The sequence below is a fragment of the Rhinolophus sinicus genome, chromosome 3 (assembly GCF_057876585.1).
Source record: "Rhinolophus sinicus isolate RSI-liver-muscle chromosome 3, RSI-T2T, whole genome shotgun sequence".
NCBI classification, from domain to species: domain Eukaryota; kingdom Metazoa; phylum Chordata; class Mammalia; order Chiroptera; family Rhinolophidae; genus Rhinolophus; species Rhinolophus sinicus.
In genome coordinates this window covers 178,594,127-178,615,185 of record NC_142503.1, presented here as the reverse complement: position 1 = coordinate 178,615,185, position 21,059 = coordinate 178,594,127, and the positions used below count along the sequence as shown (strand labels likewise).

The 21,059-nt window shown below is 41.5% G+C and overlaps 1 protein-coding gene across 1 annotated transcript in view; it reads left to right on the top strand.

The window, feature by feature from the left end:
- Nucleotides 1–8,617: 8,617 nt before the first annotated feature.
- Nucleotides 8,618–21,059, top strand: part of TMED10 (transmembrane p24 trafficking protein 10) — a 37,013-nt gene continuing 24,571 nt past the window's right edge. The window contains exon 1 of the mRNA XM_019733650.3: nucleotides 8,618–8,891. Coding sequence (XP_019589209.1) covers nucleotides 8,667–8,891 — 225 coding nt within the window. The 5' untranslated portion in view covers nucleotides 8,618–8,666. The remainder of the gene's footprint in view (nucleotides 8,892–21,059) is intronic.

Here is a 21,059-nt window from a genome sequence, read left to right as displayed (position 1 = left end):
GATTCAACACCTCTAAAAAGAGGACATCTTCTTGGAGGGCCCAGACCAAATCATTATTCTTACTGACTCGAGGAAACAGAGGCACAGATAGTTTAGGTAAATAGTCTGAAGTCACACAGTGGGTAGCAGAACTCAGGCATTCTGACTCCAGGGCCACACACTTACATGTTGCCTCTCATCAGCTTAAGTAAATCTAAGACATCTAGAGACACAGCGGAGAACCAGTCATGGCGTTCGCAGCATAGCATGGGGCTTCCCAAACCTCTGGTGCATTAGAATCTCCCAGGGAGATGTTCTAAAATACATGCTCCAAGGCCCCAGGCCCAGAGAACCTGACTCTGGCAGCAGTGACAGTGGTAGGGGCTGGAGCAGGGAGAACAGGAAATTGTATTTGTAACCAGCTCCTTGGGGGATTCTGATGCAGGCGGTCTGGAGGTAGGGGGAGAACACATGGGCAGTGCAGGGATAACCAGATGGCCCAGTGGAGCCGATATCTAGGTGGCATGAAGTGGCAAGTTCTCTTGGATAAGGTAGCATTTGACCTGGGGTTTAAGGATGGTTAGTATTTTGTACATCCCTCTATCCTTCTCCATTAGGAGGCTGTATTGAACTGTGCGGCCCCAGAAGATTGTGCAAGTCCTAACCCCTGGAACCTGTGAATGTCACTTTATATGGAAAAAAAAGTCTGCAGAGGTAAGTAAGTTAAGGATAGCGCATCCTGGGTGAGATCATCCTGAATTACTTGAGTGGGTCCTAAATCCAATGACAAGGGTCCTATAAGAGACAGAGAAGAGACATGGAGAGAAAAGAAGTCTACTCGAAGCCAGAGGCTGAGATTGCTGTTGTGCAGCCACAAGCCACGGAGTGCCTGGAGCCACCAGAAGCTGGAAGAGGCGAGGAAGGATTCTCCCCGGGAGTCTTTGGATGAAGCACGGCCCTGCTAATAACCTGATTTCAGATTTCTGGCCTCCAGAACTGGGACAAAATATATTTCTGTTGTTTTAAGCCACCAAGTTCGTGCTAATTTGTAATGGCAGGGCTCGGCAACTAATACAGGGGCTTTCATCCTAGTCACCCCATGGGGAGGTGTTTGCAGGTAGACTGAGTGATGAAGGTCACGGCCTGCAGACAGCGCCACTGTGCTTGCTGAATTCCCAGCCAGGACAGCAGGCCTTGAGGAGGTGCTGGAGCACAGCAGGTAGTGATGTAGCAGCATCACTTTTGTAAACTTGCGACTTCCCCACTTCTTTTTGGATGCAGGCTTGTAAGAAGTCAAAGAAAGGCTCTTTCCTCAAGTCTCACGTCTTACAAATGGGAGTGTCAACACCTAGAAAGTGTAATTTCCAGCTCAAGGTCCAGTGGGCCGAAGGGCAGAGCCAGGACCCCTGTCTAGAGCACACATCTCTGGTGAAATGCCCAGTCCACAGCTCTCACTGTGGGCTTGCCGTGAAGCCCTGATTATTATAAAGCTGTTACTTTAACTTCACTTCAAAAGAGTTGATTATTTCTAATGATTTTGCTTGGTGGTCGATCTTTCTTGTCTCTGACCAACATGTGGGTAGTGGCTTTTGACCTTGAATTTAGAGACTTTGCTGGTTCCCTTCTCCATAGCTGGGTCTTCTGCTTTAAGGACGCAAGCTGAACTATCTTTGGAAGCCGCTTTCGGAAATGCAGAAGTTGGCCATCTGTAGAACTGACAGCACTGGTTGTGGTCAGTGAAACACACAATCTTGGAGAAGTACTTCTTTAGAAAGCTTATTAATACTTCCTTTGCCCATGTGCCACAATGACTTTCTGCAAGGGAGAAGAAAGGCTCCCTCATGTGCCTGCAGAGAGAGCTTCCTCCTTATCTGAAGCCCTGGCTTCCCATTCCTCCCTCTTGACTAACACTTGAGCTGGTAGAACGTGGCCAGCAGAGGAATGAACCCTGTCCCCAAGCTGGTGTTCCTGGTACTCTGCTCACCAGAGGACTAATTTCACATCGGGTTCTAGGAGAAAGGGCAATAATACTTCAGCAGGAGAAACAGGGATGTAAGTCAAACCGAGAAGTATTTATTGAGTGCATGCAATTAAAAGGCATTGAAAGGTTGGGTGCTAAAATAGGAATGAGCAAGGGTTAGGTTGGAACACTAGTTTTCAACCCTGGATGCTTGTTGGGTCACAGGGAAGATTTAAAAAAACCCGATGCCCAGGTTGGACCTCATACTATTAATATTTACATCAGAATGTCTGGGGGTGGGAGCCAGGCATCAGCACTTTTAAAGATTCCCCAGATGCTTCCAAGGTATAGCAAAGTCAGGGAACCACACAATATGCTATTCCCACTGACCATACCCAGATATTTTTTCAGTGGTCTGAGTTGGGTCCTAGGTAGGTTCTAGGCAAAGGCAGTTTTTAAAAGCTGCTCAGGTGAAGCGTGCAGAGGTGATTTGAGCAGATAATAAAGGGAAAGTCATACGGGCATTAGCAAAGTGCCTGCGGTTGGTGCTCTTTTCCCATATGTAAGGTCCATCTCTCTCACAAGATGGAGTTTTTGTTGAAGGAGAATGAATTTTTGTGAATCTCAAAGACAGTTGGCGATGGTGGACACCAGATACTTACAGCTTAGTAGCTTAGCAAGGAAAATGCACTGGAGAGGAAACCCAAAGCTCTCTCAGAACCAGGAGAGAAGGCCGAAAACATTGTAATCCCCTGCTCTACATCACCAAGTTTTAAGGTCTCAGAGCACTTTCGAAGTAATCTCAAGCTCTCTGAGGATCTGTGTGTGTCCGGTCTTCAGGCATGGCTGTGTCTAGGTGCAGAGTGTAACTAATGTTTGGGGGTAGATGCCATTTAACTCTCTATTAATCCTCCCTCGGAGGGCCTCAACTCTGGGTCTACTTCACAAAGTACTGAGCAATTTACCCATTTCTTTCTTTCTTTTTCAATACATTTTTTTTCTTTGTAGCATAAGTGACAACAGATGTAAGGTAAACATTTCCCATCTTAACGTATCTGACCCTACTTCCTTCTCCCCTGGAGTCCCATCTTTGCAGCTCTTCTTTTTTGTCCCTTAGTTCCTCCATTCCCGGCTGATCCAGTAGAATTCTTTTCATCTCATTTCCTTTCCTCCAGGACTTTTTCTGCACTGGGCTCTAGGGCTGGTGTTCTCCACAAGCAGACAGTGCTTATGGGGCAAAGAAGCTATCTCCCTTCTAGTCTTCCCCTTTCCAACTTTGGCTTGTTCTTTAGGCATGTGGATAGTGGTGATGGTTCATGTAACGGTTCATGTGATGGTTCTTAGGTTTTCTGAAACTTATTTTTTGGGGACACATTTTGTATCTTTTGATTGCGTCATATCTAAAGTTCTTCCTAATACCTTTTTTATTAAATCCAGACTTCTTAGTGCTCTCAGCTCACATATATCACTAGAAGAACTTGCATCCTCGCAATCAGGACTTATAGGCAGTAGCTTATAAGGCAGGGGCTTGATAGTTTATCTCGACAATGTCCTATAGACAGCATTGATGAAGGATATTGTCATGGAGAGTTGGTGAGAGGGTTTATGTTTCCCACCTAGGAAGAAAAAATTTAGCACCATGGGAATCTGGAGAGGAAGATAAACTTATTTTTCAAGCAAAGTGAATTGAAGGGTGATGCTAGTAGATGCTACGTTTCACATGAACTATTAACCTCTTTGTGGATGTTCTGTTTAAATTTACTTAAAACCCACAAAAGTTGTATTATGAATGTAAGTGAGGGTAGAAGACGACGACCCAGGAATCTTAAACTTCTTAGCAGAATGGGAACTAAGTAATAAGTACCACGTTTTAGCAAATGTAATGACAATTATGTCTGAAAACTAGTCTGTAGTTAGGAGCTCTCGTATCTATTCTCAACCCTAACATTGCCTCATAGTATGGCTAGAGGAAAGTCACTTAACAGCTTTGGACCTCAGCTGCTCCGTATGGAAAATGTCAATTAAAATACTAGATAGAGGAACTAGCATTTATTGAGAAACTGCTATATGTTGATGTGCTAAGTGCTTTATATGTTGTGTTATTTCATTCCTTCACTCAGCAAATATTTTTGAACACCCACTATGTATAGGATATTATTCCTGACCTCAGGGATCTATCAGTACAAAATGAAGATATTGTTCTCTTAGAGATTCAATTCCAGTGGGGCTGGGTGATGATAAACAAGAAAAGAAATAACAAGCTACTCTGAAATAGTGGCAAGTGTATATAGATAATAAAACCAGATCACATGATAGAAAGTAACAGGGAACAGGGTTACTTATGCAGGGTGGGCTCTCTTGGAGTTGACATTGGAGTTGGGACCTGAATGATGGAGCAGTCTGCAGAGTCCAGAGTCCATGGGACGAGATCTGAAGAGCAGAGCTCCAGGTAGACAGTAAGTGCAAAGGCCCTGATGCAGACAGTGGAAGCTGTTTAGAAGGCCAGGACAGTGAATGGGTGGGTGTGGTTGGAGGAAATGATCATCGGGTAACATGAGATTAGAGGTAGGGAGAAGCCAGACCACAGTGGCATTTCGGGCTGTGGTAAGGTATTTGGACTTTATTCTGATCGATTTGATTTACACACACACACACACACACACATACACACACAAAATCACTCCAAGTATTTTAAGGAGCATGACTACAGTGGGACAAGAATGGAAGCACAGACAACAGTAGTAGGGAGGCTGTTGTCTTGCTTAGGTGAGAGAAGAAAACTTTTTCTGTAAAGAGTTAGATAGTAAGTGTTTTAGGTTTGGTAAGCCATCTAAGCTCTCTATGGGACATTCTTCTTCTCCTTCCCTTGGTCCTGTTCCTCCTCTTTCTTCTTTTTTAACAACCCTGTGAAAATGTAAAAATCATCCTTAGCTCTTGGGGGATACAAAAACAGGAGGTTGCATGCTAAATTTGGCCTGCCTAGCTGGGCAGTAGTTTGCCGTCCCCTAGCTTGTAGAGAAGTAGAAACTGATGGCCATAAATTTAGGACACAGGACTGGTAAGATTTGCTGATGAACTGGCTCTGTGTGGGAAGGAGGTAAGAGGAAGAGGAAACAAGGATGGTCTCAGTGAATAAGTAGAAGGTCGTGTAATTTACTGAGATGGGGAAGAAGCAGATTTGGGAGTCGGGGGAGAGGGGAAATTAAGAGTTAAGTATGAGTTGCCTATTAGTCATCCATGTGGAGATGTCAAGTGGGGACCCTGATACAAACTCTGGAATTTAGGGGAGAGGTCAAGGTTGGACATGCACATTTAGGAGTTATCAGCCTATGGATGCATTTAAAGTCATGGGACTGGATGAGATCACCCAAAGTGCAGAACAGAGGTTCAAGGACCAGGTCCTGGGGGGCTCTGGAACTTAGAGGACCCATAGGAGAGGTCCTCGGAATCACCCTCTGGGTCAAAAAGTATGACATGACAAATACTGCCCAATTGCTTTCCAAAAGCGTCTTTTGTATCTTCACAGAACCCATCTTGTGTTAGCTGTTCAAATACACACAGTGAGTGGGACTGTACACACGAATGGGTAGGAATATTGGAGTGAGGAATCCTTTACTGCTTTTGCATTGGAACTGGGGAGTCTTAAGCCACACTGGAGGATTAGTTAGGCTGGTTAAAGGAGGCGCTGAGAGGCCGGAAGTGCTTCCAAGGACTTACAACCACAGAATCGCCTAGCAAGCTTATTACAAATGCAGATTTTTAGTAAGAGCTTCGGATTCAGTGTCTGGGGTGAGGTGTGTTTTAAACACGCTCCTTCTCATGCAAAAGAAAAGGTTGAGAAACCTGTTTTAGGGATAGATTGGGTAGAGGGTGTGTCCTCGTGGCATCTCTTCACCTCCAGAGACTCATGGGGGCTTCAGGAATCTTAGGTGGGTCTGGCTGGGGAAGTTTCAGGATGGCGGGGGGGGCGGGATGGCAGAGGACTGTTAGGCCAAGAAGAAACATTTTCTCTAGTTGTAGGACTCTTTCCATTTGCTCTCCAATTCAGAAAGAGGACTTTTCCCCCACACAGATGTAAAATGGTACCTTTTTAAATGCAGATGAAATTTAAAAGTTTGAGTTCCCTAGGAGTCTCTACTCTGCCCTCTAGTTCCACAGCATAGAGGGGAGAATATTTCTGTGTCTTTATATGGAAACACGAACACACATTTCAACTCAAAAAGAAGATATGCATGTTGTTGGTGAAACTGAAATGCTATCTACTCTTTAGATACATTATGGATTAAATAGATTTGCATGAAAATAGCTAAGGAATAATGTAAGGAATTTGCTGTTAGGCCTTTTGCTAGGAGTTAAGGAATAAACCTAGTATTCATTGAACCAATATTTATTTTGCCTTCTAAGTGCCAGGCACTATTTCAGATTTAGAAGATAAAGCAGTGAATAGACAAAAAATCCCTGCCCCTCACAAAACAGATACCCTAGTTAGGGAAACAGATTCATAAACAAGATAAATAAGTAAAATATATGCTGTGTTAGATAGTGGTGAGTGCTAAGTAGAAAAATATAAAGGAGGGATAGGAAAGAGTTAGGGGCTCAGCTAAGTGAGAATATACAAGAAAAGATTTGAGAGGTGTGACTTAGGAAAGTAACTTAATTTATCCAAGTCTCAGTTTCTTCATCTGCTAAATAATAAATAATAGTGACTTCCTGAAGAAGGCTCAGGCCTTCAGTCTGACTTTGTCACTTTTAAACTATGGGAATTTGGGCCTCTCAGAACCTCAGTTTCCTTATCTGTGAAATGAACTTGCCCAGCCTATGTCACACGGTTTTGGGAAATGTCAAATGAGATAATATATGTGAAAATATATATATATATATTTTTTTTTTAAGGAGGGCGCAGCTCACAGTGGCCCATGCAGGGATCAAGCCGGCAACCTCGTACTATCAGCACCATGCTCTAACCAACTGAGCTAACCAGCCACCCCGCTGAAAAAAAAAATATTTTTAACTTTTATTTATTTTAAGTGTGTTTTTCCAGGACCCATCAGCTCCAAGCCAAGCAGTTGTTTCAATCTAGTTGTCGAACCGGCAATCTTGTTGTTAAGAGCACCGCACTCTAACCCACTGAGCTAACTGGCCGCCCCCTGAAAATATTTTAAAACGTAGAGCTATTATATAAATGTAAGATAAAAATTTGAGGGGAAAAAACCCACACAGCTATTTTACAGATCGCAAATCTCTTGCTAAGGGTCAGTCAGAGCAGCCTCAGGGCTGAGAGTAAACAATGAGTTAGATAACTTCTTGGTACAGAGTCCCTACACTGCAAGGAAAAGGCCACAGCAAATTATCAGGATGTACTGACTAGACTAGCAATCTTATCTTAGGTCAGGGATAAAATAATCAAACTAAGTGTTCCTAAGTGGACACCTCATAACATAATTATTAAATGGCATGTCAAATTCTAATATGCTTTTATAGCTCCTTTATATTTGTTCTTGTTTATTTCAGTTCCAAGGAGAAGGAGAAGAACTAGCTGGATTGAAAGGAGTTATAAATATAGCACAATCATTTAAATTACCAAGAGCAAAGGAGTCGTCTTCAGGGGTATTTCTGTAGATGCCCAGTAAACATTAATCAAAGTAGATGATTCCAAACACAGGCTGTTGTGTATTCCTTTTAATTCTTCATATTGTCTTCAGCCCTGAATATTTGATAGCATCCCAATACAGGTTTGTTAAATCAATAAATATGTTGGTACACACGCATGGTATAGTGTCTGGCACATAGTAGGTACTCAATAAATACTTGTTAAACAAAAGCATGAATGATTGTCGTGTAAATTTGCTTCCTATAGACTAGCCAATTTGATTTGTAAAATGGTTCTGCATTTAAAACACACAAATACTGCCTTCCTTTGACAATTCTTAAGCATTAGGTCCATGTCTCAGACTGGACTAAAACACAGTCTTTTATTCAATTTAAATACAAAATCCAAATTTCGTTTGAATATTACCTAGCATAGCAGGCGCTCAATGTTTGCTAAATAAGATGCACATTTAGAAAGCAAACAGTTACTCCAATCCAAATACCCTGCTGGGGAGCATGAACTGGCCGCCTGCCCAGCTCACATTCACCAGGTGACGTCCACACCTTCTTTGAGGCACAGACTCCCGCTCGCCTCACAGACAAATAAGAATCTTTCCGCTCAGCCCCTCGAAGTTTTCCTCTGAAATGCTCTATGTCCCAGTCGTCACACAAGGCGGCAGGGCCCGGTGATTGTGAAGCCTCCGCTTCCGCTCCAGCCCAGAGCGCCTCCGTGGCTGCCGGATGGCTCAGCGAAGGGCCTTGTGGCTGTTTCCTATTGGGGCTTGGTTGCTATGGTATCACCTACCTTAACACTTACTGGCACTACTTCCGCAAATTAAAGGAGAATTACTTCCAGGGTTGCCCTTACTTGCTATGGCCGACTGGGCAGTGACCGAACGCAACAAAAATAAAAATTTTGCGGAAAACTTATAAAAGGTCTTATTTAACCACGGTAACTTGTGGATGTGACGTGGAATTATAGCTTTTCTTCCTTTTTAAAACATTTACTATGTATTCTTCGTCTATTTGCCAGTCTCCAAAATGGCGCCGGCAGCATTGGTAGGCCAGAGGTGAGTCACGTGGGCCCTCCCGGTTCCGGCGCCGTAGAGGCCGGGGGTGGCGAACAGTCTCCGGCACCATGTCTGGTTTGTCTGGCCCACAAGCCCGGCGTGGCCCTTGTCAGTTAGCGTTGCTGCTTTTATTCCTGCTTGGTCCCAGCTCGGTCTTCGCCATCTCCTTCCATCTGCCGCTTAACTCCCGCAAGTGCCTCCGGGAAGAGATCCATAAGGACCTGCTGGTGACGGGCGCATACGAGATCACCGACCAGTCTGGGGGCGCTGGCGGCCTGCGCACCCACCTCAAGGTGCGGCACTGGGCGGGACGGAGAGGGAAGACCGCACGCGTAGGCGAGGGAAGGCTTAGGATGGGGAAGGGAGGTCAGGCCGGCGGAGGCCCGAAGGGCGGCCTGGCCTCCCTGGAGCGCGAAGGGCGCGCTGTCGAGACCGCCCCCTCACTCCGCTGGTTGGCGTTTTTGGGGCGGGGCTGGGCGCCAGTGCTGGGGAACCCACAGAAGGGCTGCGAGGCCTTAGCGGATGTGGTGACAGCTGAGCTGGTGCAGCCTCGACTTTGGTCGTTGTCAGCGCCCTGTACCTGCTTTGGTCCTAGGTGCCTTGATCTGCGTAACTTGCTTCTCCAAAGAAGTCTTTGGATGTTGTTATTTGTGGGGATTGCGTCCGAAGACACGTTGATGCTGCAAGAAGATAATGGAGGCATTGAAGCTTACTGTGAATAATGAAACCTATTATTTATTGAGCATTTGCTGTGTGTCAGGTGTTGTGCTGCTTTACATACATTACCATTTAGTTTGTACACTCCTGTGAAGGAGGTACTGTTAGCTTCATTTTACACAGAAGGAAACTGAGGCTCAGAGAGGTAGTAGAATAAACTGGTGTCAGAGCTGGAATTGATTCTTAGTTTGAGTTGAGTAAGGTGAAAGAAAAGTGCTGCAATTTGATTCTCTCCAATTTATTTGTGATTGGTTAACGTTGATCACTGGTCACTAAATGGTCTCAGTCTCTAGTCCTTTACTTTCTGGTACCCCAGAGTCTGGACTTGACTAAGTTTTATGTTTCAACGATACTCTAGGATGGTGACAACTACTACCATAAGGCCAGTTTGCTCCCATTTTGCCATTAGGCTGACCAGAGCAATTTTTGAAACGTAGTATAATTTGATGTCAGTCACGATTGATTGTGTTTTAGGTAATTTTATTCATTTACAGTAAGCAGGTGGTTTTGTTTTTGTTTTTAACAGAATGGGTCTTAGACTAAATAGGAAAAAAACATTTTTACCTTTTAATAGACTGAGGTATAAGATGGCCATAATTTATGTTTACGATATTGGAACCTAGTAATGGTAATAGATGCAATTTACTTATACTTTATTTGGGAGACACACACTATTTTCAGGGCTATTGCTCAGTGACCCATCCTTTTATTATTCTCTTCAGGTACCAAACTAATGCTTGGCGAAGAATGCCATGGTGACACAATTTTAGAGGCTTAGGTACAGTGTTTTGGGGGTCATGCTTCTGGCTCTTCTAAGGATATAGTGCATAGAATTTGAGCAATGAAAGAGACTGCTCTCATCTCCAGTGTTGCCCCCTCTGATTTGTACTTATATTTTAAAACCCTTTAGTGGCTTAGTATTGCTCATCCGATAAAGTTTAAATTTCCCAACAGGCTCTACAGTGCTCTTCATGGTCTGTTCCTGAAACTTTGTATACTTTGTCACTCCCCATTTTGCATTTTACATAATAAGCTACCCTGAACAGTCCCCTAAACTCACTTATTTTCATCTTACATTGTAACCACTTATGTTTATACCTTGTCTTCTTTATTAAACTGTTAGTATCCTGAGGGCAGGAATTATCATAGTTTCATGTTCATGTTTTCCAGAATGTCAGTCATACTGCCTTGCTTCTAGTAAGCACTTAATAAATACAGGAAGCGTAGCATAGCATGGCTTTATGGGAATTATATCTGTATCCAGAACTGTGGAAGGGGCCTTAACAGCAGAGTCTATTTATCTACATAACGTGTTTCTCCGAAAATAAGACCTAGCCGGACCATCAGCTCTAATGCGTCTTTTGGAGCAAAAATTAATATAAGACCCAGTCTTATATAAGACCGGATCTTGTAAGACCCGGTCTTATATTATATAAAACCGGCTCTTATATTAAAATAAGACCTGGTCTTATATTAATTTTTGCTCCAAAAGACACATTAGAGCTGATGGTTTGGCTACGTCTTATTTTCGGGGAAACATGGTAGCATTTTGTCATTACTCAGTTGCCCCATCTTGTCTGCTCTGTTCTCTTGCTGCTAACCAGCTAATCAGACTACTCCTGGGCTCCTAAACCCAAATATCAAGTAGATAACATATGAATGAATTGGGCCAGGTATAAGGAAAAACGGTAGCAGTGCTGATAAAGGGATAATTGGGAGCAGTGGAAGCTGTTAACATGGAATGGCCAGTACTTATCTCTGACATGGGCCTTGTTGTCATATTTGCTTTTTCAAATGAAATCAGAAATCCAGATTTTGATGCAAAAGCTCCTGATTTTTTAAATGTACCAACTAATTCACATTGGTTCTGGCATTGTTTTGTTTTCAGTTTTATAGAGAAGAGTATGGTCAGTCCACCACATACACATTACTGAGTTTCTAAGATCTTGCCACACTTGGTTCATTTTAACTGCTTCTTCCCTCTGCTCGTTTTATGCTGAATTGTTTTAAAGTAAATCTCAGATATCATGGTATTTCAGTCCTGCATACTACATGAATCTCTTAAAAAATATGAACATAATCACAGTGTTATGTGGTTATAATCACACCTCACTAAATTAACAATAATTCCTCAGTGCCATCTAATAATACCCAATTCATATTCAGATTTCTTCACTTGTCTCAAAAATATCTATTTAAGGGGCGGCCAGATGGTTCAGTTGGTTAGAGCGCGAGCTCTGAACAACAGGGTTGCTGGTTCAATTCCCACATGGGCCAGTGAGCTGCGCCCTCCACAACTAGACTGAAGGACAACGACTTGGAGCTGATGGGCCCTGGAGAAACACACTGTTCCCTAATATTCCCTAATAAATTAAAAAAAAATCTATTTAAAATTAATTTGTTTTATCTCTCAAGTTTCTTTAGAGCAATCCACTCTCCCTCCATTTTTAATGCTTGCGGTTGTATTGTTGAAGTCAGTTGTCCTTAAAGAATGACCTACATTTTGGATTTGTCCATTTGCTTCCTTGAGGTGTCGTTTAACCAGTCCTGTCCCACATGTTTCTTAAAAAAGAAATCAAATGTGAAGATGTAATTAGATTCAGCTTTATCTTTTTGGGTGGTTTTGTGTATTTGATGTGGCCCCATGGCAGACCACATAGGAGTACTTTTTGTGCCCCATAAGTGCTGCTAAGATTGATCAGTGTGTTCCGGTGTGTATTAGTGTCAGGACTGAAATACCATGATACAGTGTCTTACTGCTGCTGTGACAAATTACCACGAACTTAGTGAGTTAAAACAAAACACATTTGTCTTACAGTTCTAGAGGTTAGAAGTCCCAAAATCAAGGTGTCAGCAGGCTGTGTTCCTTCTCATTTTATGAGGAGTCTCTAGAGGAGAATTAGTTTCCTTGCCTTTTTCAGCTTCTAGAGAGCACCTGCATTCTAGAGGTGACGCCTTCCATAGTAACATAATATCTGCAAATCTTTTTCTCCCACCTATCTCTCCCTCCTTTGCTTCCATCACCTCATCTCCTTTTTTAATTAATTAATTAATTTTTTATTGGGGAACAGTGTGTTTCTCAGGGCCCATCAGCTCCAAGTCAAGTCGTCCTTCAATCTATTTGTGGAGGGCGCAGCTGAGCTCCAAGTCCAGTCACCGTTTTCAATCTTAGTTGCAGGGGGCACAGCCCACCCTCCCATGCGGGAATTGAACCAGCAACCTTGTGAGAGCTCGCGCTCTAACCAACTGAGCCATCAGCTGCCTGTCATCTCCTTTTTTGATTCTCCTGCTTCCCCTCTTTTCCTTATAAGGACCCTTGTGGTAATCTTCATATCTCAAGATCCTTAATTCAATCCCATCTTTAAAATTTATTTTGCCATGTAAGATAACATATTCTAGAAATTAGGATGTGGACATTTGGGGGGAGGTGCCATTACTTTGCCTACCAACGTGGTAACAACCTGAAGCCTCAGTTATAAAGCTTCCCGTTATTTTTTCTCTTAAGAATCTATTGATGACTGTTGTGTGAATTTGTTTCATTAAGGTTGTGAAACGATTTTCTAATTCTATTATTCCTTCCATATTTTTAGCTGGAATTATTCTTAAAGAATTCATCAGTTAAGACCATTTGGTCACCCTGAAATTTATAATTCACACCGGAAAGGCAGGAAGAATGCAGAATTTTAATTGACATTTTTCAGAGTAAGGAATTGTTGTCTGTCATTTGCAGCGTAGTCCAAAGAGTTAACTATTATTCTGACACCGTGTTTTTGTTGTTTGTTTCAGTTTTTAGAGTCATTGGTTTAGTCAATTGCGTTCGTTCTTTATGCTCACACTGTCTCTGGCTCCCATATTCTTTTGACACAATCCCATTAAGCTTTGATAGCTTCCCTGTTTTGTGGAACAATAAGATGGCATAGGCTCATCTTTTGTATGTCGAACTTCTGATCTGGAAGCAGCTATTCCTCCAAGGAGTTCTGGTTCCTTTTTGTGGGGAGTGCTATTTTAGAGACCACAAGCTAGGTGTCATTTTCAAAAATTTAATATACTGTGCAGACCACAGAATACATTTGTGGGCATGATCCAACCCCTTACCACAGTTTACAACCTTTTTTGTAGCATCTGTTCACTTAGTTCTGCTTTCTCTTAAATTTTGACCACTTGTGGTCCAGACTCTGCCTCAAGGATTCTTTCTATGCATCACTTCAGCTTCTGAAGTGCAACTCCTGGATGCATGAATCTGATTGGTTCAGCTCCTTTTCTGCCAGGACACTTTCTAGGTCTTCTCTGTGGTCATATGTCTACCTCTGGTTCAAGCAGTTCTGGTTTGTGTTGAGGTTGGAAGGAGAACTGGAGACTTTGTGTAGTGTAAAGCCTGGCCAACTGGGCTTCGCTTTAGTTGTTGCTCTGAATGAGACAGTCTCTCTTAGAAGGGTCTTTGGAATGTAGTGCCTTGATTGACCTAATTTACTTTCTTCCTGTCCAGGACCCCTTAATGTCCAATCAATACATCAGTGTTATATATCACTCTATGCTATAGTTGTATGTTTACCCATCTCCTCAGATAGACTGTAAGCGCCCTGAGCAGAGACTGTTTTATTCCTCATTGAAATACCTGTGTCTAATACAGTGCCTGGCATATAGTAGGACCTCAACGTAAGTAATGAATGAACAAATGAATTGCCACGGTCCTAGCCTCATCTCTGATCTTTCCCATGCCCTTCCTCCTCACTTCGGTCCTCCTACTCCCATCTCGTGGTACTGAACACCTAGCAGTTCTTTGAATACAATGTTCTCTTAATTGGGACCAGTCTTTGCCTGTACTCCCCCCCCATCTGCTTCCATTGTGTCATATTTGACATGGCACTTTTCATGTAGTGGGTGCTTGCTTTGTGAACTCCTCAATGTCTTATTCGTCGTTGTGTCTTTAGTTTCGTGTTCTATGTGCACATTGTACAAGTGAGTTAAATACCTGTCTTATTGATCTGCCCCGTGGTGTAGTAGAAAGAGCCTAGATTAGGAATCAGATTTGAGTTCAAATCCCAGCAGATCCACCACTTACAGGGAGTATGGTCTTGGGGGAGTTACTTGACCCTCCTTGGGCCCCTTATCTGTAAGATGGGGATGATAGAGCTTATAAAATTGTTAGAAGGACCAAGAGATGGGTGCTTTATTGCACAGGGTTCATTATGGTGGGCCAGAGAAGTTAGTAGTCTTTTCTTTCCTCTATTGAGTGAAAATTGAATTGCTAATCTGACTTCCTGCCCTAAATATCGATGCAGTGACCAGATAAAGAATATTTTAATGAGAGGAATTCTGAGTGTTTTGTTTGTGATTCTCCCATTCATTCAATAAATACTTAATATTTAATATATGCCAGACATAGCTGGCAATATAGAGATTAACAGCAGACAAGGTCCTTAAACTCTGGTGGGGAACAGACAGAAAGCGAGTTTTAAAAAATACACACAATTTGAAGTAGTGATAAGTACCATAAGGAAAAATCATGCAGTAGGGGTAGGTAATGATTGGTGGGATAAAGAGTATTTGAGTAGTCAGAGAAAGCCTCTTGGAACAGAGAAGGATTGAAATAATGGGTGGGAGGGGCTCTGCTGCAGATTTCTCTTTCAGGCCTCTATTGAGATGTATTTTGTGTTGCGATTTCCAGTTGAGTTGATCCATACCACCCTTCCTTACTCATTTCACAAAATGAGGCTAAACCAGGCTAAATGGCTAAATAGTATCATATTTAAAGACTTTGTTGCACAAAATTAAAGTGGGAAGTATCGATTTATCATTCATAGTGAATGTAGACATTTCCTCATTGCTTCAGGTTCATAATAAAAGCCTGTTGTAGGGACTCAGAATCGCGTTGATTTTGAATTGAAAACCACATTTGCATGAAGACTAGATGATACCATAATAGTTTAATAGGCTCCAGTGTCACTTATTATTTAGAATGCTTGTTAATAGTGAAAATTCGAGGATTAATTAATTTTAGGGGATGAGATGATTTGTTGTCTAAGGGTGATTTATACTTTGGAAAGAGATTACAGAAAAAGAGAAAGCAACTGTGAGGACATACTGTCTTTTGCCATGTGTAACGCGCTCCTGTGTATAATGCGCAACCACGTTTTTGGCCCAAACTGTCAGAGGAAAAAATCTTTCGTTCTAATTTTTTAATTCAAATTTTTATTTGTTTACATTTAGGTACTTGTTTTTGTATTATAAAGGAATTTTAGCATTTACTTTTTAACATTATGGTATAATAAATTTTATGTAACAAATAATTACAAAACACAAGAACAGATACAAGGTACAAGAAACTTTATGTACTGGTAACCAATTTACGATATTTACATATCATACCGTGTTTCCTGCAAAATAAAACCTAGCTGGACAGTCAGCTCTGATGCATCTTTTGGAGCAAAAATTAATATAAGACGCAGTCTTATTTTATTATAAATATATTCTACTATAATTTTTGCTCCAAAAGAAGCATTAGAGTTGATTGTCCGGCTAGGTCTTATTTTCGGGGAAACACAGTAGAAGGCCAAGAACTCTTAATCGTTGCAAGTTTGTCATAAGTTCAACAAAACCTGTTATATTCCAGAGTATTATTTTGCATACAGATATCATTATTGATTTCTAGTGTTGCTCTTTTAACTCATAAGCACAAATAAAAGAATTAAAACATTTATATAGATACGGAATTAGCACTACCCATGTATGATGCGCATCCTTATTTTTCCCTCACAAATGTGGGCAAAAAAGTGCACATTATACACGGCAGAATATGGTAATTAGCACTAGACAGAAAAGAAATACTTGATAGTAATAATTTAAGTCATTTATACTTTTTCACCTTCTTCCAAATAATTTAATTGGTCTAATTTTTTTCATTGCCAGTTTTCAAGAGTGCTAATGCTAATTAACAACTCATTTTGCTAAAATGAGATTATTTTTTTGCATATTTAGGCAGTTATGGTCCCGATCTTTCCCAATTAGCTTATAGATGAGAAAGGCCAAACAGATCATTTGAAGAATTCAGCCTTGAGTCATAGGCCTATCACAATTTCAGCCTAAAAATTATCAAGAAGCATTTTAGCAGTTGGAAAAAGTTATAACTCCCCCCACACAAAAAGCTGTATGAAAAGATAAAAGATACACATATATGTATGTGGCTGTATATGTATATACCGGGGGTGCCAAAAAAATGTACACATTTTAAGAGATGTCATCTATGTATTATTTTTTGAAGTTGAATTGAATTACGATAGCAATGTGTAGTATGACGTGCGCACAAAAGATGGCGTTAATCAAATGAATATTAGTGTCATTCATTGTATTGCAATTTTAATCCAGTTTTTTCCTTAAAATGTGTATACATTTTTTTGGCACCCTTTGTATATATGGTATAGTTTTGAGATGATTTTATTTGGGACAATTGTATATCAGCTTATTATTATGGTGTCTGTACTGAGGGCTGATCTTTTTCTGTTGGGAGGAATATGTCTTTTTCAAATTTACATTTGATGTGACTACTGTCCAGTGGGTTAGAAGCAGGTCAATAAATAGATGACTTAGTACAGAAGCCTTTAGAACAGAAGGCTAAGGTTAATGTTACAGTAACATTTAATAGAATTAAAATCTAGTTTCTTTCTGTATTATATCCAAAATTTCTAGCTTTAAATTAAACTTGACCTTGGGGTGGCCGGTTAGCTCAGTTGGTCAGAGCACGGTGCTAATAACACCATGGTTGCACGTTCAACCCCCGCATGGGCCACTGTGAGCTGCGCCCTCCTTAAAAAAAAAGCACCAAAAAAACCCAAAAAACAAATTAAACTTGACCGTGTGTTTCCTTCTCCATAAAAACTAAACAATATGATACATCATTTAAATCTCTCCTATTCAATGAAGTTGTCCTCAGCCATCTCTGCTTTGAACTGATAAAGAGAAAGGGGGCTGCTTAGAATTTGAAATTGCTACACCATATCGTTATGATGACTTCTGAAGACTGAGTCTAGTTTCTAGGAAAACGGATTTATAGAGGTAATGTACTGGGGAGGGCAGTGTCTCTATGGTGTTTCTTGTGTGAATTGCTGACTGGTGGTTGGTCCTGAGCCATTGCCCACATACGCATACGCAGCCTGGCAGTCTGGACAGTAGAGCCCTCTGTGAAGTCAGCCAGCTGGCCACAAACCAGAATTTGGGCTCCCAAACAAGCCTCTGACTTGAGGGAGGTTGATGTCATCTGCTTTATCCTGTGCCCCAACCTCATTGTTCTGCATAACGCGTAGGAAAATCAAGGGACTAGTTGTTAAGAAAGAACAAGGCTTTGTTTGTGCCTAAAAGGGTCACGCTGGAGGTTTTTACCGTAAATAACTTTGGAACAGTATGAAAAAAAACATTTGATCTGGCTTCACCCCCGCAGTAGTATTGTTAGGGCAACAACTGGTCTTTCCTTCTCATTCCCCTCCCTTCCTCCTTCTCCCCAGCTCTCCCCACCCCCGTCAAGTGTGACGTAGGGCCTTTGCTGAGTTAATGTAGCACATGCTGATAGAAGCAGGAAGAGAGCCTCTATCCAGAAGCATACCAGTGCCTGGAAATTTTCCCTTTCTAGTTGTGAACACTTCTCCAAGCCTCTTTAAGCAGTGCTTCGGTGCTGTGCTGTGCCATCGCTGAACTGTGTTGGAAATTGGAAAGAATTTAGTGTTGCTAAATGCTGCTTGTGGCCTAAATTTGACTTTGTTCTGGGTTAAATCTAGATGTGATCCTTTGATTTCAGGGATGCAGTTGATAGACTTGGACTTGGTATTTGCTCTTGTTTGAAAGATCAGGGTAAATTCATTGGTTCTCATGGAATTTCCTATGTACCTCATGTTCGAGAACAGTGGTGACTTGTAGTCTTTTGAAGGTATTGCTGATACTACTATTTTTCTAGACTAAAACTACAGTGATTTGGTGTTTTCCCTGCTCTTTTATGTCTTACAGTAATAGACTCTATGGTGTAAGAGTCACTTGTGAACTCTTAACCAAATGAAGCGTATAGACCCACAACCCCTGATCTATAGGCACACACATTCTCTCTTCCTTCACCCCAACCTAGTATCTTTTGGTCCTTCATGTAGTTTATTACTTATTAGGTTAGAAAACACATGCAGGAAATACTGGAGTCGTCTTGTGTTTCTTGCTTTCCCTTGTTAGCCGCTCAAGTTTTCGTTGAAGACCTGCTTTGTTAGGCATTTTGTTACCCTCCAGTTTCTAAATCTTGCTAGTGCTGCCTTGAGAGTTCACCTGTCTTTTTCTTTCTGTTTCCATGCAATAACCATTTGGGCCCTAATCATCCCTGGGTTTAGTCAACGCAGTGTACTTTATTGAGTTTACCATCTATTAGTGCTGTTAGGTTGGAAGTCTAGTTAGTGACCTAAATGTTTGTGGAGTTCTGAGTTATCATTGACACCCAGTTATCATAATAACAAGAATGCTAACAATGACAATCATAACATTGATTACTTACCATGTTCCACACACTGTTCCTGGCACCTTACCTGCATTAAATTTAATCGTTACAGTAGTCTCATGAAGTTCGTACTATTGTCCTTATTTTGCTTGTGAGGCACAGAGAAAATAAGGAACATACCCAAGGCCTTACAGCTAGTAAGTGGCACAGTTGTTACTCGAACACAGACCTGAGGTCTGACTCTAGAACCTTTAGTCTGACTACTGTGCTGTATGTTTCTCAAAAGGAGAAAAGGCTACGTGTTTCTGTTTCAGTTCATTTTTATTCATTGTGTGGAGCTTCCACAAGGGACTGGCTGTTTCTGAATTCCTGGGTTAGTCATTCAGGAGCTGCAAGATGGGTGGTTATCCTTAAAATAATATGGACATACATTGTCTTTTCAGTATTATACCACAGACTGAATAACCCCAAGGAAGACAGAGAGCAGGTAGGAGCCTATTTGAAGGAAATGACATCTTCAGATTTTTACCAACTACACTAAAGCCGCTAGCTGATTGCCCTCTGCTGCTATAGTAGCACTCTTGGAAAAGAAGTGTTTTTCTTTTAAAAACACATTCTTGGACTGGTGGGGTGTGGAGCTGATTCAGCAAATGAAAGCAGTGTGTGGCCTGTGCCAATAAGGAGACACAGACTTGCCACCTCCCCCATGGATTGTGTGTCATTTTACAGGAGTAGCTGTGTAGACTTGTCCAAATTCAGTTTGCGTAATACTTCATAAAAAGTATGTGAAAATGCTCGTTTGCTTGCTTTGCTCTGAGTAGACTGTACATTTGAGAATTGCGATATGTGTGTGTGTATATATGTATGTGTGTTTGACTTAATCCTTTTGGACAGTATTTTTTAAATAAACTTTTTATTTTAGGACAGTTTTAGATTTACAGAAAAACAATGAAGATAGTACAGCTGTCGTGTACTCCATATCTAGTTTCCCCTACTGTTAACAGGTTAGTGTGGTACATTTGTCACACCGAATGAACCAGTATTAACACATTATTATCTAAAGTCTGCACTTACTCAGATTTCCTTAGTTTTGGCCTCATGTCCTTTTTTCTGTTCCAAGGTCCCATCCTGGAATATATTACGTTTATTCATGTCTCTTAGGGCTCTTTTAGAGTATGACAGTTTCTCAGACTTAATTGTTTTTGGCAACTTTGTGAGTTTTGAGGAGTACTGGTCAAGTCCTTTATGGGGTACCCCTCTATTGGGAATTAGCTGATGTTTTTCCTCATGGTAAAACTGATTATGGGTTTGGGGGAGGAAGACTACAGACATAAAACGCCATTTTCATCACATCATATCAAGGGTACATGCGATCAGCATGGTTTATTACTGTTGATATGACCTTGATCCATCTGCTGAGGTAGCGTTTATCAGGTTTCTCCTCTGCCAGGTTCTCCCCTTTCCATACTGTGCTCTTCGGAAGGAAGTCACTGTGGATGTCGCCCATACTTCAGGAGGGGACTCAGACTTGACTTCCCACTGAGTCTTCTGCACAGACTTGTCTCTTCTTCCTTGTTTGTTTGTTTAACTTATATCCGTATGGATTCATGGATATTTATTTTATACTTTGGATTACAACCCAATGCTACGTAATTTTGTTACTCAAATTATTTTAGCTTTGGCTATTGGGAGCTGTTTCATTTGGCTCTTGTGTCCCTTTGACATGTTCTCTTTCTTGGTTTTTGTTTTGTTTTGTATTTTGAACACTTCCTTATTTTTTAGCACTATGAGATGCTCCAGGCTCATCTTACATGTTTCCAACCTCAGTTCTGGGATCAGCCATTTCTCCTGATTCCTTTTATTGAAGAATGGTATTTGGAATCGAGATCTGGGTGGATAGTATTATTAGTGTTTTTCGTTGTTGTTGTTGTTTTTTGTGTTCTTTTTTTAAGGAGGGCACAACTCACAGTGGCCCATGTGGGAATCGAACCGGCAACCTTGGTGTTGTTAGCACCACCCTCTAACCAACTGAGCTAACTGGGCACCCCTATTAATTTTAAGACATCTTTTCCTGGCACTTTTTTTTTTTTTTTTAACACACTTGTAGCAAGCAAGCGGCCAAAAGTAGTCCTAGCCTTCTTGCAACTTTAATAAGGCTGGGACTTCTGCGAGCAGCAAGAGGAGCTAGAATGGGGTGAGATGTGGTAGTGCTACACCGGGCAGACAAGCAGGGCCTGGGACCATGCACCTCGTTCCTCAGGCCCCACCTCTGCAGTAGGTC